This window comes from Triturus cristatus, chromosome 11 (genome assembly GCF_964204655.1).
Source record: "Triturus cristatus chromosome 11, aTriCri1.1, whole genome shotgun sequence".
Taxonomy (NCBI): domain Eukaryota; kingdom Metazoa; phylum Chordata; class Amphibia; order Caudata; family Salamandridae; genus Triturus; species Triturus cristatus.
The window spans coordinates 1,109,030,707-1,109,055,022 of record NC_140594.1 but is presented as its reverse complement, the minus strand read 5'-3'; the positions used below and the strand labels follow the sequence as shown (position 1 = coordinate 1,109,055,022).

General features: G+C 45.2%; 1 protein-coding gene across 1 annotated transcript in view; it reads right to left on the bottom strand.

The window, feature by feature from the left end:
• The window catches only part of ECE2 (endothelin converting enzyme 2), a 246,486-nt gene extending 233,471 nt beyond the window's left edge, over window positions 1-13,015 (bottom strand). The window contains exon 1 of the mRNA XM_085635580.1: window positions 12,637-13,015. Coding sequence (XP_085491706.1) covers window positions 12,637-12,711 — 75 coding nt within the window. The 5' untranslated portion in view covers window positions 12,712-13,015. The remainder of the gene's footprint in view (window positions 1-12,636) is intronic.
• Window positions 13,016-24,316: the final 11,301 nt, after the last annotated feature.

The following is a 24,316-nucleotide window of genomic DNA, read 5'->3' as shown; positions in this document are numbered from 1 at the left end:
TAGGGTCGCGATTCTAGTCATGTTCAACTTCTTCTTACCCCACTACCACTAAGCCAGAGCTCAAGGCACATACAGTCTAATATTAAAACACACAAAATAAAGGGGTAAGAGGTACCTCTCCTAATTCACCCTCCTACAACAATGGCTTAGAACACACAAAAAGGGAAAAGATAGCCTAGGATGAGTCTATTCACAGGTTTGACTTTAGTGCCTAGAAACCCATCAGGTCATTGTGCTATGCAAGCGTGGTTCATCATTCCTAAGATATTGTTCAGTTCCATGGGTTGTCTGGTTTAGCATCTCCAAGTGGCTGTTGCCCACTAGGATTCCTGCAAGCGGCCATCATCTGCTACAGGATCCATGTTTGTTTTTAACAAGACTTTCCATGAAGAAGGACCCATGCATTTCATGGCAACAAGAGTGGTACTGGCTGAGAGTGAGCTGGGCTTCGCATGGTTAGGACACCTGGCATGGTCTCTCTTAAAGATAGTGCATGTGTCTATGATCTCTGCTTCTATCTGTGAATCTCTTTGCTGGTACAGTGTGCCCTTGCAATAATCCTGGGCATTAATCCCGAGCAATCGATGCAGGGGAGAGACTGTACTTGGCATCCTAATGAAACTTGACTTTGTCTGCCTGCCCTTCGATGCTTAATCAGATCTAAATTTTAAAAAGAAGCAGACCTGGCAACCTGCTACTAATTTAATAACCAGAGCTGTGAGGTCCTACAATGTCCAGACTGGAGAAGAGAGTGCAGAAGAGGTGGAGGCCATGATCTTGGAGGGCTTGTGTAGGTTGATACTTGCATGTTAGGAAGAGAGTATCAATAGTGATGCATCACTGGTGCCCTGACTTTCCTGTTAAAATACTCTATTTGAAGTATGGTGTCCAATGGCAGAGGGAACACCCGCTCTAGCATCTCAAGCAGGGGCTGCCACTGGGGCCGATGGGTTGGTGAGGTCGATCTCACTCAGAGCTTAATTTGAGCCGGTGGTTTCCGGTGCTCGGCACCAGTACTTAATTGCCAACAGCGGCTCTTATGACAGTCTTCCACATGGTGGTGCTGTTTGTTTAATTTAGAAACTAGCACAACAGCAGTTGTTCATTAATTCAATATACATTTAAAATGACTGAAACCTGTTGCCCAAGTCAATCTTATAGATTTGGGGGCCTGGAATAGTCTGTATTGTCACACTTGTGGGAGTGTGATGGTTAGTGGTTGGTTTGGTACTGTCATTGGGGGCGCGGCAGGGGCAATGGGTGGTGCAAGCGATGGTAACCTAATGACGAGGGCCCTGTGGAACATATTATTTTACAAATTAAGCACTGGTCTCACTTCAACATTAAATAATTGTTTATAAGCCACTTATGGCCTCAGGTCTGTAGACAAAATGCTCATAATTCCCACTCTTCAAGAATACGTGAAAGAGTGGGTGAAGCCAATTGTACAAGGTGAATGGAAAAGAGGAAGAGAAATACTTATGATGGGGGAAAATCAGAAAGAGAAGAATAAATAGTAAAACATGAGCTTGAGAGAGAATGGTAAGAATAATGTAAGGATGGGAGAGAAAAGATGTGTAGGTAGAAAATAGAAAAAAAAGAAAGGGAGGAGGAAGGATGAGTTACAGGAAAGAGGGGAATATAGAAGGAAAAAAGATAAAAGGTAATACCGATGAAAGGTGAGATGGAAGCGTGAAAGGTTAGACAGATGAAAGGATGAATAGACAGATGGAGATGGGCGAGTGGATGGGTGTGTTAAAGGGTGGATGGATGTGTACATGTATATATGATGTGTATTTGGGTAAAAAGATGGATGGATGGAAAAATGTATGGTTAATTGGCATGGGTGGGTGGTAATGTGAAAGGATAGACAGATGGATAGATGTTTGCCATACTGTCCTCATCCCACCTTCTTGGCTTCTCTGACACAGGTCCATACACTGTTTGCCATACTGTCCTCTTCCCACCTTCTTGGCTTCTCTGACACAGGTCCATACACTGTTTGCCATACTGTCCTCTTCCCACCTTCTTGGCTTCTCTGACACAGGTCCATACACTGTTTGCCATACTGTCCTCTTCTCACCTTCTTGGCTTCTCTGACACAGGTCCATACACTGTTTGCCATACTGTCCTCTTCCCACCTTCTTGGCTTCTCTGACACAGGTCCATACACTGTTAGCCATACTGTCCTCTTCCCACCTTCTTGGCTTCTCTGACACAGGTCCATACACTGTTCGCCATACTGTCCTCTTTCCACCTTCTTGGCTTCTCTGACACAGGTCCATACACTGTTTGCCATACTGTCCTCTTCCCACCTTCTTGGCTTCTCTGACACAGGTCCATACACTGTTAGCCATACTGTCCTCTTCCCACCTTCTTGGCTTCTCTGACACAGGTCCATACACTGTTTGCCATACTGTCCTCTTCCCACCTTCTTGGCTTCTCTGACACAGGTCCATACACTGTTTGCCATACTGTCCTCTTCCCACCTTCTTGGCTTCTCTGACACAGGTCCATACACTGTTAGCCATACTGTCCTCTTCCCACCTTCTTGGCTTCTCTGACACAGGTCCATACACTGTTTGCCATACTGTCCTCTTCCCACCTTCTTGGCTTCTCTGACACAGGTCCATACACTGTTAGCCATACTGTCCTCTTCCCACCTTCTTGGCTTCTCTGACACAGGTCCATACACTGTTCGCCATACTGTCCTCTTTCCACCTTCTTGGCTTCTCTGGCACAGGTCCATACACTGTTTGCCATACTGTCCTCTTCCCACCTTCTTGGCTTCTCTGACACAGGTCCATACACTGTTAGCCATACTGTCCTCTTCCCACCTTCTTGGCTTCTCTGACACAGGTCCATACACTGTTTGCCATACTGTCCTCTTCCCACCTTCTTGGTTTCTCTGACACAGGTCCATACACTGTTAGCCATACTGTCCTCTTCCCACCTTCTTGGCTTCTCTGACACAGGTCCATATTGGCTGTCATCCTAGTCATTTCTTACATCTGCTCCTCTTCCTCTTTACTGCATGCCACACGGATGCCTACATGGCCTTGTCTATCTAAAATACCCTTCTCTTATCCCCTCTTTCAATTTCTCTTTCAAATTTTATGCTGAAAATTTTCAGACTTTTCTGCATTTGCATGGAGGCAATTCACCAAAATGCTAGAAGCGGAAGTGACAGCAGGCATCTCTTGACCCCTGATGATGAGTTGTGGTGCAGTGGCCAGGGCAGCCGACTTCGGAGCACAGTGTTCATGGTTCGATCCCCTGCTCTGGCGGCAGCTCAGCTCAGCACCATGTGACTCTGGGCAATAGCTCGCTTAATTTCCACGACGGCCCCCAGCGCCTTGAGACCCGTAAGGGTGAGTAGTTCACACTTTACAAATACGGATTTATTATTTATTTATGAGATAATGTGTTTAAACCTTTGCCCCACACTTGGCCCCTCAAGATTCATCCACTGTTTTGCTGCTGAGGGGTGAGCAGAATAGCACAGAATGGAAAGTACAACAAGGTCATTACAATCTTGTTTATTTTCTGTTCTTGCTGCTGCCTTCATGATCCCTGAGACTAGGGCAGAAAGAGCAATGACCGGGTCACAACAGGGCAAGCCAGGAGTGGCAGCTGTCTGTTAAGACTATGTATAAAAGTTACAGTAATTCAAAGCCAATAGTAACTCCTCCTTGCACCAATAAGAAATATGTTTTTCTGTGAATTAAAACTAACAAGCATTTTTACACTTGTTCTATATATTCATGCCGGGTAAGAAACAACCGTATTGTTCTTTTGAAGGGAGTGTTTTATGGATTGTTTTTGAAAGTTTTACATTTTTTCTAAGCTTCTCGCTGCCAGGATCAGGTGGCAGCAAGTTTTCTTCATTTTTTCCTGTTATTTTTGTGGCATATGCTTGCGATACCAAAATTTAAAAAGTAACCATTGCACCAGCTTGTCAAGGGCAGACCTACTGACTTTGCCAATGATTGTCTAAATAATTCCAGTTGTACATTCTGAGTGATTGCTTTAGAAGGAGGAAGCACATCCAGTACATCTTTCAGAAGGTGTCTCAGAGAGGATCAGGTGACAACCTCTTAGGACAGGCTCTCCGGCCAATCATCACCCTTTTTGGAGGGTCTCGCCTCACGTCTCAGGCACCAATCAGCTTTGTCTCGAACACTGACGATTTGAACATCAAAAGAAGTCAAGTATAATCAGAGTCAATGAATAAGCTGTTCTCCTTGTCAACAGAGTGTTTGTTACCCAACATTGTTAAAATCTGTGACAAAACCACTAGCCAGTCCCTTTCAGGAGATGAAAGTCATCATGAGACAGGAAGAGGGCCATAATCTATGCCGACAGGAGGGGCTGGCAAGGGAAGCAAAGACAAAACACAAGAAGAGGGAAAGCATTTGAATAACAGTGTGGAAAATGGGTCAGAGGGAGTCCATCTGGATGGTAAGGAGGCCCACGAAGAAGAGACCTGAGGAAATTTCCTACAAAAAAATCCACACGGCATTTATTACAGTCATAACGATTTAGTATGATGTTATGAAGATATTAACCAAAACAACAGCCACCAAAACTGGTCAACCTTAAAATTTAGAAGATAAGGGATCTTCTTTCCTCCTCAATCAGAGGTCTCACATCAAAGGACCACACTCTATAGATTTCATGTTAAAGTTATTGAGGTTTGTGAATCGCGACCCTATGGGCTACGGCTCATATGGTCCTTTCATTTCATATTCTTTTCGTGTCTGATCTCTTTGATGGAGATTGACCAAGACCTCATGTACCTCCAACACAGATCTATAATCCTGTTCAATCTGGTTTTAGACTTACAACCAATAATATTGTCACTAAACAAAATTGATGTTTTACACAAATTTCACTTGAATATTTTGACTGAACATAGATATTAGCCATGAAGTCCCTTAATAAAAATTGTAACTAGTATGTGGTGTATGTAAGCTCTTAAACTGCTGTACGTATGCTGATGACTGCTCCTGTATAAATGTTCAGGTTTGTTCTAAAAAAGTGATGCATCAAAGTAAAGTGAGGACTTTGACGCAGTCAGGGCATTGTCCAGGTCAATCATACAAGTTTTTGGAAGAGCTCGGGTCAGAGCCAGAGCACAAGATGACGTCATAACTCTTGAATTATACTTTCAGGCGCCGTACTACTTTCCTTGGGGCTGAAATTGAGAAAGTGTTAAAATTATGAAATTAGAGGAATTCTCACAGCATACTTACAATGATCCTCTGACAATTATATCAATTCTCTAATGTTCTCAATTCGAAAAAAATTTGTAATTGAGACAAAATCTTCAGATTTACAGTCCAGGATCGCGTAGACAATTTGTGCGATCTCATTCTATGAACCTTTATCAGCGGTTAGTGATTGTCTTAATCCGCCACTTGCTCTCTCTCTCTCTCTTCTTTGTCTCTTTCGTTCTCTCTCTCCCACTCTCTGTCCGTCTCTTTCGATGACTTGTCCTTTCTTTCTCTCTCTCTCTCTATGATTGTTAAGCCTCTCAGTATCTAAGTCTTTTTTTCTCTACACAGTTGTCTCTATCTGTTCTGGAATTTCTGACAAATCCCTAGATAATCCTGGGTGTCATTTCACTCTGCAGCTAGGCTCAGTTCATGTTTAAGACTCTTTTCCTCTCATAGCGGATGCTGATTTTCTGCAGCTGCTTGGTTCTAAGAAGCCGACAGCCAATCTTGATGACTCTATTCTTCTGAAAACGTGTGCAACTGAAGACAGACAGAGATGCACACAATAGAATGGGCTGGACAGAATGCAAAAAGTGAAAAAAGGACTTTGAGCCTTCTATGGTCAAGCAAGCATATCTGACCTTTAAGGAGATGCCACAGGAGTGGTGGGGGTCTCACTCAGGCAATGTGTTTTTCTGCTCCATTAAATGGCATCTGAACCTTCTGGAATGAGAGAGACGCTTGCATGTGCTCAAGGACTTGAAAGTATAAATTAAATTACTAGATTTATATAGCGCGACTTATCACCTATAAGGGTATCCAGGCGATGTTCATGGGCATGGAGAGATTAAGTGATTTGCTTAGAATCACAGGATGTTGAGCCGATGCAGAGACTCGAACCCGGATCTCCAGCTCCTGAGTCGGCAGCTCTGGCCGCTGCACCAAATCCTCTCCCTATAATGATTCCTTGGTGCATTTCTTCTGCTACGCACCCGCTTTAGTAGATCACACGGATATCTCTGAACTTTATGGACCTCTAGCCTTAGACTCCACCAAAATCCAAAAAGTAACCAAACTCTCTATGAAGCCGAATTGAGGAACCACCTCTGCATGACCATTGCTTTCAGCTTCAAGTCCTCGTCCACTTCAGTGCCTGCGCTGGGGCAATCACAACTACACCCTACACTGGTGTATCTCAATTCCCTTCCACTCTAGCCATTGCATCTCACTCACTGTAACACATTTAGACCACACCTACACACACTGTTAGGGCCCAGCACCTGCTTCTCCCACTCCAGCACTACCAGCCTCCCAAATTTGCTTTGCATAGTGCATGCGCCGTGCAAGCACTTCTCATCTCAACTACGAGTTACACCTTAAGTTGCGTCAAAAGCACTGCAGCAAGGCCACCGCCCCCAGACCAGAGCATATCCCTGATCTACACTCACATTACACAAATCTCCACAGAGATCACACTTCCAGCCATACATGAATGTCCCACGACGCCCTTGGCAAGATCACAGTGCTTCGACATCAACCCTACTAGCAGAAGCAAAGTGTATAGTAAAGTATAAATGTAACAACAATGAAGCTTCAGAAACACAATGTTGGCTATGCGCTTTCTGCTGTTGGAACAGATGGAAAACAATGCTCGCTGGTATGTTCTACATATTTCCTATGATATTTTTCACACTAGCTGTAAACTGGCGATACATAGTACTGGTATTTAAAGTGAAGCATTAATGTAATTACCATCAATGTTACTACAACCTAGTGCTTAATTTGAGCCAGTGGTTTCCGGTGCTCGGCACCGGCACTTAATTAACAATACCAGCACCTATGACAGCTGCCACATGGTGGCGCTGTTTGGAAAATTAAAAGATGAGCAGAACGACAGTTGTTTATCAACTCAATATATATTAAAAACTACTAAAACCAGTCGCCCAAGCAAATCTTATTATAGCTTTGGGGGATTGAATAGTCTAAATTCACACTTGTAGCAGTGCGATGATAGTCGTTGTGTAGGTACTGTCATTGGCAGCGCTGACAGTGGCAATAGGTGGTGGAAGTTGTGGTGGCGTCCTGATGAGGGCCCTGGCACTTATTTTTTTACAAATTAAGCACTGCTACAACCAGAAGGTAAAAATGTCCAAAACCAGATGGCTGGACAATTTATCACTTCATAATATAGTGTCCGAAGGCCTCTCGTGAGAATTGGTCAATGAAAATGGTAAGCCAGCTGTCTGGATGACCTGGTATGAAATGTCCTGCAAGAAAATTTGACTCTGTAGGCGAGGACTCTCTTTTGTGTGATATCATGCAGACTTTTGCACTGTTTTTATCAGGCCTACCATTGTAGCCAGACCTTAACAGTGCAAATCATGCACCACAAACTGTCAAATTAAACCCTTTTGACAGGTAAATGTATTCCTTTTAAATTATAATAGGTTACCCCAACGTAAGCCTTGTAGCCCTCAAGGCAGAGTGCACGCTACTTACAATTCGAACATAAAGAAATTTAAATTTAACATGCCCTTACAGTGACTACCACCGAAAAACTATTTTCACTACAGTATGGCTGACTGACCACTAGAGAAGCACTTGGAAACAATATTAAATACTAATACTGTATGTGTGGATGGGACCAGCAAGACAAATAATTAAACCACTATTTTTTATCGTTTTTAAAATCCAATTCAATGGTGAAGTTGGATTTTTTACAAATACTAAGGAAAAATAATTTTTAGAATGTTACCCTTTACCTGCCTGAACTTTCAAAAGCCTAAGAAGCATAAGCCTCTACCAGCTCTTATCTTGTGCTCAGCCTTTAATAGGGGTGAAAAAGATATAAAATATCTCTCAGGAGCATATAATAGGCTGACCTGGGTGGGATGAGATGACTCATTTGAACTTCACAGTATATGCAGGATGGCAGCTGTGGGCCCCCTTTTTGACATTGCAGTGTCCAATTCTGCTTAACAGGTCTGTTGAGCTATAATATGTAGCAACTGGAGTACACTTGAAAGGGAGCGACATGACAATTCTTGTGGCTCCCCGGTCTGGTTGTTGTAGGACCCTGCTTTTGCCCTTCCATACTTATGTCTCTGCGTTTGTTATGGGTACAGTGCCTGTCTCACATTAGATTTTAATGTTAGATATGGGAGGATACTATAATGGCCATAGTACACTTCCACCCACACACACACCTGGCCCTCAGAGCCCAAGTTTAGTGTGGCCAAAGACTTTCACTGTCTTGGACTTGCCCTGACACATTGCACTTTGAGCCTTTTTGCAATACAGCAAAAGAAAGTAGGTCAGAGCCTGGGAACTATTGCCACATTGGTTAAGAAGTGTCCAGGAGTCACCCCCTAGCAATTAGCTTGTGCCAGGCATAAATGTGGCATCTCCAGACCCCTCTTCAGAAACCTTTCTGGACCTGTAGAAGATGATCAAAAGAGGACTGGACTGGCTGTCTGTGACCTGAGAGATTCCCTGAAAGATTGGACTGCTCCCTCTTGTTTCCTGGACAAAAAAGTGGACACAAAGGGCCAGTTGGCTGACCTCATGCGTGGCTATAGGGAGGCAGTAAGTTGTAAGAGGCCTTTTCCTGAAAGCACCCAGATGCCCATTTGGCAACTGGACCTGGACATGCCCCTCTGTTGGCCACTGCCTGATATCCGGTGAGTCTTTAAGTTCCTCCACTGATATCCTGTGGCCTTAGAACTCCGCCCCTGGGTTGATTCACACGTAAAAGGCTCCATCAAAAGGTAAAATGTTTGACTGGGGCAGACCTGGTTGGTGTATCCAATCCACGCCCCATCTTGGTCAGCCTGATATTGTCCCTGGGTCCTGGTCTGCCGTGACTTTAGACTATTATTGGCGCTTTGTGGTTTTTGGTGCTATTATCCCTTAAATCTTTAAAACTGCATATCTCCGTTTCCTCTTATTGAATTTTTTTTGTCAATTTAGTGTCATTTTATTAAATACATTTTACTTTACTTTTATAATTCAGTTTAGGATTGTTATTATTTAGCATTTTGACTTTATTCCTGTTTCGGTACTGCGTAAATACAGTACACATTGCTCTAGGTTAAGCCAGCCGGCTTTGCGTCGTTGCTACCAGGGATCTGAGTTCAATTCATTCAGTGACTTCGAGCACTCACCATGGCACGGGGTGTGATTATTCCTAGAGGTGGGTAGTCACAAACCCCGAATAATAATCCAATGTCTTACAGACTCTTTAAATGTCAATCCGTTGAATCATATCATAGATCCTAAGTAGACATCAAACAAGTAAATGTCTACAGTTGGTGATTGACCGAGATTCAGGTCTTAATAAAGAGAACTACTTTTTTCTCTATGTTAGATGATCACATTACTCCGTGCTGCATCTCTTTTCAAAAATTGAATTCTTAAATATTTTGCCAGAACAGAGACAGTTAGAAGGCTAAGAAGAGAGAACAAGATTCACACAACTTATTGTGTAACAAGTTCCCATTTAAGATGCACAAAAATGTGGATTTTCGTTCAGAAAAAAACACAAATTCTGGATTTGTCGAATTTTCTGGCAACAAATTCCCCTTATTCCTAAGAGAAACAAAAATTCGCAACAGCAATTGTAGGTTTGGCGAAGGAGCGTGGGTGTCCCCAGTTGAGATATATGGAGCATAATTTTCCAAGTGGTGAAGGAAAAAGAGTACAAACATTACTTCATGCTGATGCACATTTCTGCCACACTCCCACCTTCAGGGTGCCCCCAGGCCCTTATCAGTTTACTGCAGGGTGACTCTAAACCTCACAGGGATTGAGAAGGAAGGACTGAAATAGGGCGAAATAGGGGAAGCGTAAAAGGATGGGATGGGAAACGAGCGAGACACTGGAGGAACACGAACCAACACGAGGGAGAGATGTACAACATGTGCTACAAAAGGGAGGAGAGAGAGATGTAAGTGGCAAAATAAAAGTAAGAAAGAGCAGTGGTGTCTTTAGAAGTGAATTTCATGGGGAGGTGGGACACTTTAGGCTGCAGATGAAACTGACTGGGAGACCTACAAAGATGAATGGTTAAGGGCGTGTGTATATGTTTGCATAAAATTTTTAAATCTGATTGTACGTGTGTATCTAGCTTTCATTAGGTCTGTATGTGTGTGTGTGTGTGTCTACCTACATGCTCAGATAGATATACACAATGTCTGGGGTAAACAGTTAAAGCAAACAACGCTGCTTTGCAGAGAAAAGTAGTTTGATCAATTCATGTATGTGGCAAGGAGAACTGTCTGGGATTTTTCGGTGTGGCCTGGAGATGCCAGTGAGGGAGAGAATAAGAGAGAAGGGTCAGACTAGAGAGGGAAGGGAAAGAGGTGGCCGGGTGTGTGGGGAGGGAATGAGGACAGCAGAGAGAGAAGAGAAGAGAAGAGAAGAGAAGAGAAGACAAGACAAGACAAGACAAGACAAGAGAAGAGAAGAGAAGAGAGCCAAAGGATGGCTGAGAAAAAAGGAAGGTGAAATAGAAGAATTAAACTGGAAGATGGAGCTGAAGACTAAGTAGGGGAATGGGATAAGAGGAAAAATAGGGATGGTGAAGAAAGGAGAACTAAATGCACCCGAAGGAGAGAGAGGGCAGCTACCTGTCCGATGCAGGAGAAAAGGTGAGAGGGTGTGCGTGTGCTTGTATATTCATCAGCGGTCGCAGACTTTCAGTGACATATTTTCAAATTCAAAGCACGAAGAGAGCGCGAGAAGGACTGTACAATAACAGCGGCCTGTGTGTGACGAGGAGGAGTCTGCACCCCCACCCCGCTGCTCCTCACAACTCGTCCTCTGGCCCTTCTCTGCCTTCCACCCTCCTTCCTCCTCAAAGGCTGGGCCCCGCCACCAAGCTGCAGTACACAACCCGTCCTCAAGGTGTCACCCGCTCCCTCCTAATCTGACCTGTCTCAGCGTCACACAACTAAAGTAATTGCACTCCTGCACCCATGCAGGTACCTGGAGGAGCCGGAGGGTGTGTGTGTGGAGGCGGGGGGGAGGGGGGATATCCTTTTCTCTCAGCGCTTAATCCTTCTAAAACTGCCAAAACTAATCCTTACAATTGTGAACGATGCTAATAGAAAACAAGCTAATTAACTAATTGATTAATTAATTCTCACTCCACCTCTTACTTTGAGGGTCCCCGATCTTTCTCAAGGGGTCCCTAACCAGCAGCACCTCTCTGCTTGGGGCCCGCCCACTTATCGCCATGTGTCATTCCTCCAGTACTCGTACAAAGTGGTAGGTTACCCACCCCTGCACTCGTGGGTTTACCCCCGGCCCGCCTAGCACCTCCTCCCACTCTTACGTCCCTGCACCACTATGCCCTCCGCAGAGGGGCGACAAATCAACACGCTGCCACCCTCCAAAGGACTCAACAACACCCCTGCACTGTTCCCTCCACAGAGCATCCCTTCCGGCACTGTACTCTCCAAGGGACTGCCCCTCCTCAGCACCCTGCCCTCTACAGGAGAGACCCCTGGGGTCACTTGAACCCCAGAGGGACTTGTATTGTTACTCCTGGACCGCCAGGCACGTGTTGATGTCACATCCTCCAACTTTCAAAGGGGAGGGACTCATGGCGCAACCTTTCTCAGGTAATGCGACTGAAATGCGTTACCTACTACCAGGGCACTGTCTCACTACTTATGGAATTTACTTCTCTCTATTGTAAAGCGCCCTGACACCTCTGGGGAAAGTACGCGCTATATAAAAACGCATAAATAAATGAATCCATCCATCACACTGTCTGCCGCCTGCAGCGAAAGGGCAGTAAATCATCCCCCCCTCTCCCCCCAAGGGACTCACCCCTCTCAACACCTTGCCCTCGCAGAGCCAGCAGCAGGAATACCACTCACCCCTCTGCAGGGGGGGGGGGGGGGGCTCTTCGGATCCAGGGAATCCGGGGGCGGGGAGGGACGAAGGTGGGGGCAGAGGAGGGGGTGACCCTTCTCCAGCACCCTGCCTCCCCCAAGGTATCACCTTGGCGTCACCCGTCCGGCACACTACTCTCTCTCTAGGTAAATGGGCGGAACACCCACCCCTATGGCATCCACCACTCCCCCCGGGTGTGGGGTCACCCCTGCAGCACCCATTTATATATTTCAGGGGTGACAGTCGAGTTAGAAGCCTGTTCTCTGCTAACCAGGAACTCGTCTCTCCAATAACCCCCTAGGCACCCCCAGCACCCCGGCAGGGCTGGACGAAGCCCCCCCCCCCTCCACCTGGTGTGTGGGGTCACCCCTGCACCCCACATCTGTAGCTAACTCCCGCTAGATGCCTGCCCTATGCTAACCAGGGGCTCGTCCCTTCAATAACACCCCTAGGCACCCCCAGCACCCCGGCAGGACTGGACGTCCCCTCCCCCCTTGCAGACCCCCCTGGTACTCACGTTGTTGCCCAGGTCTTGGAGAGCCACGTTCATCCTGGATCTGCAGTAGGAGGCTCGGATGGCTGCCGCTGTCATGGCCCCCTCGCACGCCCCCCTCCTAGCCGAGCCCGGCCACGGCGCCCCCGCTTCCCATGGCCCTCGATGGGGGGGCCCAGCCCCGCCGGGCTCTGGGGGAGCGTCTCCTCAGCCTCTGAACGGAGGGAGCCGGTGCCTCCCGCGGCCTGGCCGAGGGATGGAGAGAGGTGAAGAGGAGGTGGAGAGAGCCGGGCGGAGTGAGAGAGAAGAGGCGAGAACCAGGGACGGAAGAAGAAGACAAGAGGGAGCCAGAGAGAGAGAAGCGGACGAGGTGCTTCCCTCAGCTGAAGCCGCCGGTTACTATGACAAAAAATCCATTGTATCCATCAAGGAAGGCAGGATGCAGGCAGCACCATTGGATGTGCCGACCAGAGAGCAAGTGCAGGGGGTGGGGGGAGAAAGGGGTGGAGAGGGGGAGGGTGTGACGGAGAAGGGAGGGGGCGTAGGGGTGAAGACACGCAAATCAGGTGAGAGAAGAAGAAAAGGGGAGAAGGTCGACCAGGAAAGACAGGCAGGGGCGCTTGAGTGTGGAGAGATGGGGCGGGAATGGGTGCAGGTCCAGCGCTGGCAGAGGAGAGAAATAAAGGCTGGGAGCGAGGTCTGAGACGGAGAAAGAAACCAGACAAGGCGAGACAAGGGCAAGACAGAGCCTCTGTCTCTTCTCGTCTTGTGATGAAAGAAAAACAGGATGGGGGAGTGAGAGAGAGGCAAAAAAAGGAGAACGCAGACGACGAGAAGACAGAAGGAAAGTGGAAAGGGGAAGGGTGGAGAAAGAGTCTACAAACAAGAGAGGAAAGAAGATGGGGGGTCATAGAGAACACAAAGGAAGAGTGACGAGAGAAGAGACACAGAGTGGTGGAAAGTGTAGGACAGGAAGATATGGTCTCTGATTCTAAATATGCACCAGCGACCCTCATATAGTAGGCACAGCCTCCCCGTTCTGCAAAATCCACCCTGCTCCTCACACAACCACAATTCACACAAGCAACAGAAAACACCAGGCAATCCCCCACAACCTCTCTCGCAACACAGCCCCATAGTTAGCAAAGCAATGCTCCGGTAAACTACGCGCCAGTCCTGACGCAGCCATCATTCACCCAGACAACTCTAGTCCAGTCGCATCCCCAGGTACTCTCCCCTGTACAATCACAGCAATACTGTTCAGAACATTATGCACCCCAAAAGTACAGTACACTCCTCAGACCACCATCATTCAAAGACAACATTAACATGCCTCTTGAACATTCACAATACAACACCAAACCTGTTGTACCTGGCACAGAGCTTCTTCGCAAGAGTACTGCACACACGACACCTCACAAATACCAATGATCACAGCGACAACAGGGTATGCCTAGACGTGGGTCCCGGGCTCACTGTGCCACTGGATTCAAGCCATCCTGGCTGATGAGGGGTGAAACCCAGAAACCGGTCCTAGGATGCTTGTTTCCGGTCCAGGGAGGACCTGGCTTGGCAGTTCGGGCTGGACTGTTCCTATGAGGCACAGGGTCAAGACTGATTTGCATATGGCTGGGTCCAAACTGGGGTAGCATGGTGAGCAAAATAATGATGGATTGAACCCAGATCTCTTGCCTGGGGGTGAATGTTTTGATTTGTTCTGAATTCCATCCATCAATTGTGTGTCTTTCACAGAGACAACAGAAACATTAGGACGCCCACCCATGCATGAATAACAGAAAACCAAAGTTAGCAAAGCAATGCACTTCAACAGCACAGGACACACTGCATGCATCCATTAGGTCTTACGTAAGACCATGGTTGAACACAATAAATCAATCATTGTGGGTACAAGCAGATCGACAGTATATGACTGAAGTATACGGCCTATTGTATCACAAGGGACAGCGGGTTGTGCCAGGCAATCAGTTACAAGGGTAGAATTGTACTGGTGTCATGCCGCCATGTGTGCTGGACACGGACTTTTGCTCAGTTTGTAGATATTTTTAGCGACACACAATGAGATCTCATGTATGTTGAGAGTTGTGGGTTGTGAAAAATGTGCCCACGTGAGGACATCCCAAACAAAAAAACATTTGGATTATTAGCACCCCTCAAGTCTCCTTATAGACGCTGTAAACAGATTTACACAGACAACATCACAGATATTCCATCATTGGATAGATGTACTAGAGGCAAGGTAACTCCTCCATGGGACAAATCGGGTTTTCGCCCTCAGTTTAGCACAGAGTCTGCGCTATTGCTAATCTCTGAATCAATCAGGCAAGTTATTGATGGGGCAATACTGCAGCATTGCTAATGTTGGACCATAGCATGGCCTTCGATACCATGTCCCACGGCCTTCTGCTTGAACAGCTGTGGAGCTGCAGAATCAGAGATAAGTCCCTTTGATGGTTTACTTCCTTCTTACAGAACTGCACCTTCCAGGTGGCACAAAAGCTTTTTCATCTCTGGTTTTCCCGCTGCAGCAGGGGGTGCCTCAGTGTTTCGTGTTGAGCCCTGCTCTATTCAATCTATATATGCTCCTCCTAGCTGATATCATCGAGTGTTACGATTTCAACATCGTATCGTACACCGATGATACGCAGCTTATTATCACACTGTTCCAGGATAACGCCAACGCGGCAGCTCTGTTAAGATCTTGCTTGTTAGAGCTGGCTGAATGGTTGGACCTCAGTTGCTTTAAGCTGAATGCACGGAACAATGACGTCCGTATCCTAGGTAAGCAACCATTGATCTGGTCCTCTGCCAGACTCACTCTGGCCACCCCTTGACCCCAAGCTAAAAGTCAAGAACCTTGGCATTTGGTTTGATACAAGACTTTCGTTTGATAGTCAGATTAACCACCTAGCGGGAAAATGCTTCAAGGTTTTGATAACATTAACAATGATCCTTAGACTCCTCACTGAAGCCGCTAGAAAGTCAGTAGTCCAGGCTCTGGTCATGTCCAGACTGGACTATTGCAATGTCTTGTATCTGGGAGTCTCACAGTCGCGACTGATGAGACTCCAGAGAGTGCAGAATGCTGTAGCCCGGCTGCAGCTGAATCACTAGAGGTGATCCCCTACGGGCCCAGTCCTCGCCAAATCGCACTGTCTACCTTTGAAACAAGCATTGACATAGCCAATAGGTCTCGCCTTTGGGAACTTATAAGTGTTTAGCCATGCAACAGTTGCATAACTAAATACTTATAAGGTCCCAAAAGCGAGACCTATTGGCTATGCAAAGCGGCCGTGCGGCCCCAAATGTAATCACGATCACACATCAAAGCGGCCGCGAAAGTGAAAGTAATCGCGGTAAAGCGCGGCACGCGTGCCCGCGCATGTGCACTGTAGCTCTAGGCTGGCCTGGTAGCACTTTTTGGAGCCCTCTCAATAAGTCTCGCCAGGTCAGAGCATGCGCTGGGTCAGGCGAGACCTAAAAAAGGCTGTCTTTTAGAGCCATGTGCTATTGCAATAGAAGCTTAAATAATAAAGGTCCTCGATACTTGCACTCTTTTGGTAAACCTTATTCACCCAGCAGGAACCTTACATCTGCAGGGGCCTTTTTAGCCTGTATTCCCATGGTGAAAAGAGCATGCCCCTTTAGTTTTTTAGCCTCCAAGATGAGGAATTCTCGGCCACTGTCACTTAGACAGGAAAGAACTGAATTAACCTTTTAAAGAAAATTTAAAACCTGGCTGTTCAGACTGACTTGAGTGGTCAGTTCCGTTAGCATGTCTATCTAGTCCTGTATCTGGGAGTGAAACCTTAGCGTGGGGACACTTTGTTAGAAGTAACCAGGTGCTTTATAAATTACTTTAATATTTACTATTATTACTGCTACTATCTTATTTGTTACTGAGTATTTCACCAAGTATGCTCACTTTATGCATCTTCTGAAGAGTCCCACAACTTCCCAATCAGCAATGGTATTTTTAAAAGAACTTGTACATCTGCATGATTTGGCTACCATTATTACTTGTAATAGATTTTGAGTTCTCTCCTTTATAAATTGGGTAAGAATAATTTTAAGTCATCTAGTCATCATCCTCAGATGGATGGGCAAGGTGAGCGCTTGAATCATGCCTTGGAACATTACCATACGTGTTATGCCCTGATTCATCAACATCAATGGACTTACTATATATCAACTAGGCCTGGGAAATAATGTAATTATTCTGACTTAATTCATGTTTTTTTTTTTTAATTTCACTTTTCGATTCTTACGCGAAATTCCAGAAATGATGCCTTTATGCCACATCATGTAATCAGTTGCAATTTGTGGTAAAAAAAAAAATGCGAGCCCACCATTTGCTGTAAAAAATGACTGCAAACAGCAGAACACGAACAGCTGTTTTTCGTGTTGCTTTTGTTTCTTGCACTATTTTTTTGTGAAAAATGATTGCTTGCGTCAAAAAATCATGCAAGGACCCATGTTGCCTAAAAATATAGAGCTAAATGATGGATTTGCATTTCACATAATTATGCCTTATTTTGCAGAAATTATGCAAAAACTATTTTCGTTAATTTCTTACGCCTCTAGTGGCTATTTGTTCTTGTTTTTTCCATCCTCAAATGTTTCTAGAAAAACTGAAAACGACATCTGCCTGCTCGGTCTCAATTCTTTTGTTATCTATTTCAGCGATACAAGGAAAAACCCTTTTACATTTGGAGAGGGCAAAGCTGAATATAACTGCATTTCTGATCTGGCATTACACCCCTGTGTATAAAAAGGGACATAAACATAATGTTTGGCTGTCCACCTGTTTTCTATCACTTCTGGGGCTCACTCCAAGTTCATGCCTCGTTATGTGTGTCTCTTTTCGTTGCAGAGGTTGGTGGATCAGGGCACGTACATTTAGTGTTACCTTCCAGGTGCAACCAGTACTTCACCTCTCTAGGATAAAACCTACTAAGTCCACACCTTTCATCTAAAATGAGTAGAAGAGTCCTTGAGTTTGAGTTGAAGGATATAGAGTATTCTATACAACTGAAGGGTGAACTGCAGAATTTGGTGGCCTGGAAAGGGCTTCGGTCCAGCTGACAGATCTCAAGCGCCGCAACTTCTAGATTGTCACCTTCACGCCCAAGTCAAGGGGTGATACCCCAGAGCACACAACAACGTTTCAGCCCACTCATGCTCCAGGTGGGCGTGTTCACACTTTTTCCAGATCTTGGAACTACCATCTTTTGTTCATGCCCTACTCTTGACAACACTCTTTCAATGTCTATATCCAGACAACGCAGATACTCCTATGAGGGGATGCTCAGTAGGAGGGCATTGTCAGGAAAGGTGGTTTATCTTGGTGCCAGCTCTCAGAATCAATTCCCGGGCAGGTTGCCTTTTGATGCTGGATTACTGGACAGTGGCGGCTGGGGTATTGGACGTCAGCCTGTATAGCTTTGGTTTTCTGAAAGAGACCTCTCGGTCACTTTAGGCAGCCGTGCACTTAAGAGGCAGATTCGAGGGTGAACACCTGGCAACTTAGTGCGTAACAGGGGTTTTCAACTGACCGTTCAGTGTGTTCTGTGGGATTGCCTGTTCAGCACCTTTGTTATTTTGACCCATCTGGTTCCCTCAGTTTTTAAGCACTTTGCGTTGTATACCTTGATGGCATTTCTCCCTACATTTTCCTCCCTTTCCTTAAGGTAAACAGGTAAGAGGCGCCATTGTGTAAATTTATGTACATTAAAGAGCAGAGAGGTTATTGTTGGAATGTTTATTTATACTAATAATTGTATACGAATAAATGTATGCATACTAATAAGTTGTAACTCTTGTCCTTCAGCATTCATTGTTGCCTCCTAGAGAAGGGCTAATCCATAGTCCCTAGAAGAGCTATCATCTCCATATGCACCAGCTCCTTTTCCGGAGAAGGAGTTCGAATTTTCCTGAGGATCCTGCTGTTGGTTTTTTTTCTTTTGTGACCCTTCCTTCTGCCCTTTGGGACTTTCCCTGTGGATTGTGGTCTGTGTATATCAACCACTGCATCACATGCAAGGGAGTGGGTTGGATCTTATGCAAACTCAACCAGCTACTGGCAATTTCATGACGCCATTTGTGTTCCCTTGATCCTACTGCACGTACTCACCCCTGAACACTTTGTAATGCAACTATCCATTGTATTGATGAACAGTTCTAATGCTTTTCATTATCTCCAGGGTGCATTATGGTGTGAATTGCTCCGATTACTACATCCACACCCTCATTCGAAAACAGTGGATCCATAACTCATCGCAAATATGAATTCTATAACAGAAATGGTCAAGATCGCCCACATATGTATTCCTTGCCATATTATCAGGGCAAGGGAAGACTGCTTTTTCAATAACTAAGACTCTACCAGCTCCGCCATTGGGAGTGCCAGCGACCAGGCGTGATGCAACGCCATTTAAAACGGCTTCAGGTCACTTGCTCAGTTCAAACTGGCTGGTGCACCACTATTTTCAGTGGGTCCACCTTTCTTCAAGACCTCAACCTAAATCATTGCTTCCTTGCGTAGGGAGCAATTAAAATGTCCCTCATATGCCGTTCACAATGTCAGTACTTGAAATGTATCCCTAGTTTGGAAGAATGCCTCGAGTATCAACTTTTGGGACAGCTATTCAACTAGGCCAACCTGGAATGGTGGAATTGTTGTCACAAAGCTTCTCCTGAAGGGTGGCTACCGCCACACCAGCAGGAGGTACCTGAGGGGTACATAACTACTGCTGTGGCATCAACGCTTATATGCAACGGCAGCAATGGCACATCTTCCTTCCCTTGTGTAGTAGAGGTATTTACAAAGCAAACACATGGAGATGATGGACGGAGGGCTGACACTTTTCAAACACTCACCCCCAGTCACAGATCTGGGTTGAATCCATCATCGTTCTTTAGCTCACTTTGCCACCCCAGTTCAGACACAGCTATATGCCAATCAGTCTTGACCCTGTGCCTCCTGGGAACAGTCCAGCCCGAACTGCCAAGCCATGTCTGCCCTGGACCGGAAACAAGCATCCTGGGACCGGTTTCGGGCTAACAGCCCTCATTAGCCAGGCTAGCTTGAATCCAGTGGCAAAGTGAGCAAGGGACCCACTTCTGGGTATAACCTGCCAACTTAGGGCGAACAAAGCAAACACAAGGAGATGATGGACGGAGTGCTGAAACTTTTCAAACACTCACCCCCAGTCACAGATCTGGGTTGAATCCATCATCATTCTTTAGCTCACTTTGCCACCCCAGTTCAGACACAGCTATATGCAAATCAGTCTTGATCCTGTGCCTCATGGGAACAGTCCAGCCCGAACTGCCAAGCCATGTCTTCCCTGGACCGGAAACAAGCTTCCTGGGACCGGTTTCGGGCTAACAGCCCTCATCAGCCAGGCTAGCTGGAATCCAGGGGCAAAGTGACCAAGGGACCCACGTCTGGGAATACCCTACCAACTTAGGGCGAAAAAAGCAAACACAAGGAGGTGATGGATGGAGTGCTGAAACTTTTCAAACAGTCACCCCCAGTCACAGATCTGGGTTGAATCCATCATCATTTTTTAGCTCACTTTGCTGCCCCTGTTCAGACTCAGCTATATGCAAATCAGTCTTGACCCTGTGCCTCCTTGGAACAGTCCAGCCCGAACTGCCAAGCTATGTCATCCCTGGACCGGAAACAAGCAATCTATTTGGTAAACTAGGATAAAAGGTATGCATTCAATTATATATATATATTTTAAATCTTATAGGAGGTGTGAAAAATGAATTCATTTTTTAAATTAAGATTATGACATTCAAAAAAAGAAACAAACACACAAACACACACATAACATTTTAAATGGACACTTACTTTGATTAATTTAGCATTAGTTCCCAAGGGGTATTAGTTTGAATGCCTGCCTTCATTTTTTGGGCGAGTGTTGTAGTACCATGGTTGTCCATGTGTGGTGCTTGACTTACTTCAAGGCAAGACTGGAGTACATTTGAGCCTGTTTTGATACCTAAAGGACTAGATTAACTGTACAATTGTATTTTGAGAATTGCAATTTTCTTACTCTTTTGTGGAAGGGTGTTTTGTATAAACTCTGTTTTAAATTTCCCTAAACCCCTCACATTTGGCAGTAAGTATTCCCAATTTCCCAGCCACTACCCCCCTTGTCCCTCCCACATACTCTACAAAAACATATATCCATGTATGTGGAGATCTCCGCACACGTGGCGAAGACCTGCAAATAGACATGATAGGAAAGGTGGAGTGGAGATGTCCGGTCATGGCTTGTGAACTGCATTTTGTGGTCAATAATAAGTATTAATGTAGTATTACTTTACATGTTACAAAATACAGTTTGTGAATCGGGCCTTTAGACAGGAGCTGCATCTGTTACTGAAACTTTGTCTCACAAAAACACAGAAAGCTTCAGTTACTAGTGGAGTTTCCAAAAGTAGACTTAAAGTACAAAGGCTATTTTCAGCATGGATCTCTCCAGTCGCTGGGGGAGGGAAGGGGACAAAACAAAAAACAAATAAAAAAACTACACTTGAATTCCGCCACACCGCCGCTCTTCGGGCTCCACTGCAGGCACTGGCTCCCAGACTGCTCTACGGCCAATCCTGATGCTGCTCTCACAGCATGAGAGCAGCATCAGGATTGGACGGGGCTCCCTCGATTTGCGCTCCCAGGGAGACTGGGGGCGTGGGCCTGCTGTCTCCAACCCAGCAACGCAGCTCGTGTTGGAGACAGATCAGTGCACATGATGGTTTGGCCGGCCTGAGACAGACGGCCACACCGTCATGCGCGGTGACAACAGTGCCCACCACTCCCTCTCAGTGACTGTCATCCCAGGGCCCCATCCACAAGACACAATGATAGCAGAACATTAAAAAGATAGTATTCATGGTTTATTATCATTTTATTTTTCAAGTTTTGCAGCTTCTGCTCCTGGCAGGGGGGGAGACGCTCCTCCACCATGGCCGCCGTGGGATCTCTCTAGGTTAATGAGACGTCATCATGAGCCAGGCAGAGTACAAGCACCGCTTCTACCCGCAAACACTCACATCAGCTGATCAGCACTGAGAAAACAACAAGCAGAAAAGTACCAAGCCTTCTCAAATATTTTGGAACCTTTTCCCAAAGGCCGCTTTATTTTATTATAATTGAGACACTGGTTGTTAGCTTGCACGTTGAACTCAAGTAGCAATTTTCTCCAAGTGACACGGATTACGGGTGGATACGCGGTTTCATGTGTTTATTGCTGAAGAGGAAAAGTATTTAAACCAAGGTCTAAACTGGAGAAAAGTCTGCGTCGAAGGTTATTATTAATGATACACTGCAACTTGAATTCAATTAAGAGTGAAAAGTACAACCTGATGGTCCACAATGGGGCCCGTCTATAAATGAGAAACATTTGAACATTAATATTACCTATTCGTGCAGCAAGTGTTCTACCTTAAGTGAGTACGTATTGTTTGAATACAGAGACAAATAAACCCAAAGGTGTAGAAGAAACACAACAGAAAGTGTGGCTGATAGAAGATGAAAGGACATGTTATACCTGCTTCTCAGCCAGTGTGACTGTGGTGTGGAATATTGGTGTGTGATGATGCGGTGGAATGTTGGATGAGTGAGGGAGTCAGTTGGAGGATGGGCTGAGCAGCAGGAAGGCTGCTCCTGGTGGGGCTATCTCTTATCATCTTACTTAATAAACCTACTTACACAATCCACCTTGGAACCAGACTTCGTCTTTGTACAACAGGGCATTGATGTGGTACATTGACAGAGCTGTGTATCTACTAGTATTCAGTGTATTAGGATAGCAAATAGGATATTTTATAGCAACAATTATTTATGAAACAGGTTATTGTCATTTACTAATACGAATGACCGGAATATTAATACATATTTATATATTTGCTTTCAATACTGATGCTCATTTGAACATCCATGCAAGTATATTTGAAAAGTTTAAAAAAGAATTCCAGTGACAGGTAATTTCCCCTCACTTGCATCGTTTCGTACAGTTTCTTGAGAGTGGATGGAAAACAAGCTAGAGTTATTTCACACATGTTAAAATACAGTTTTTACACAAAGTGTTATTTTTAACATACCAGCAATAGCATATCACAAACTATTAAAAGATCAATTTTATATTTATTGCAAGACATCAGGACCTCATTTGGGTCTTGGCAGATGGGTTACTTCGTCACAACGGTGAAGGATATCCCGTCGGCCGAAGTATAAATCCCACCGTCGCCTAAAGAGCCCCCGCACCAAAACAGTTCCTTTCTCACTGCAACCTGCAACTTCACGGGCCCTCTTCATATCCAGTAGGAACAAATCCAAGCACACCCGTGCCAAGTGCACCCCAACTTTGTCAAAATAACCTTTGGTGTTCGCCCGGCATGGCTCATGCCTGATGAAGCCAAAGCCCCTTGCTCTGCGAATTTGCGCATGGAGCGGTTTATGCTTTTCTGGGAATAGACCAGTGCCTCGCATGCCCTGCAAGGATGTGATGGCCGCCAAGATCTAAATAAGGCCCCATGTACTCAAACATTGTTTTTATCAGCAGCATACATTTTCCAACGGCCAGTGCAATTGAATGATAATTTAAAGAGAATAAAAATTAAGGGTCTTATTTACAGTTTTTAATCTGCTCTGTCTCAAGACCTGATGTAAAGAAAACTTTCTTACCACATTACAACGAAAGACAAGAGGTGCTTGAGATCATCTTTGCAACAAAAATTGAACTAAAATAATTTTCTCCCTATCTTCCAGAGAGCTACTTAATTTGTCAATCAATCAACTCAGATTTGGAGAATGCGGCTAATGACCCATGAGAATATCCAGGCACTGGGTTCTTGTTGGGATCAGTCGAAGAATAGAAGGAAAAAAAAAGAAGAAAACAAGGGAATAGCAAGGAGAAAGCAGAGAAAAAATGTAAAAAAAAAGCCTGGAGAAAGCAGTAAAAAGGGAAAAGCAAGGAAGAGGTACTCAAAAAATAAGGGGCAAAGCAAGGAGGAAGCAGTGAAAATGAAAGTAAAGCAAGGAGAAGAAACTCAAAAATAGGGAGAAAGCAAGGACAAAGCAATGAAAACAAGGGAAAAGCAAGGAGAAGGCACTCACAAAACGGGGACAAAGCAAGGAGAAAGCAGTGAAAAAGTGGGAAAAGCAAGTAGAAAACACTCAAACATCAGGGAAAAGCAAGGAGATGACAGGAGCCAGAGCAATGCTGCAGCACAGAGAGAGCTGTCCCTTTTCACTGTCTGGTCCAATCTCATTCTTACCCCTGTAAAGAAGGACTAGAAACAAATCCTAGATAGTTTGCAAGTCCACAAGAAGATTTTGCCATGCCCAGCATTGAAGATGAAACTCCATAGGTGACACCATCATTCAACGACCCTAGACGCGCATGTGACCATTATTCTGCACAATCCACTTTGCACTTTATGTTTTGTAAATTTTATTCTGGTTTTAGGAAATCTATTTTATTGCCGCTTTTAAAGGACTTTAATGTCAGACATCACAAGCAAGCCATGCATTATTTACTATCTCTTCCATCTCAAAGCGTTTGCCTGATAGTAGTGAATTATAAACAATGTGCAATTAAGCATATGAAATATGGCCTTCAGAGAAATGTGCCAGAATGACGGCAAGTTGACCTTTACACTCTATACTTTT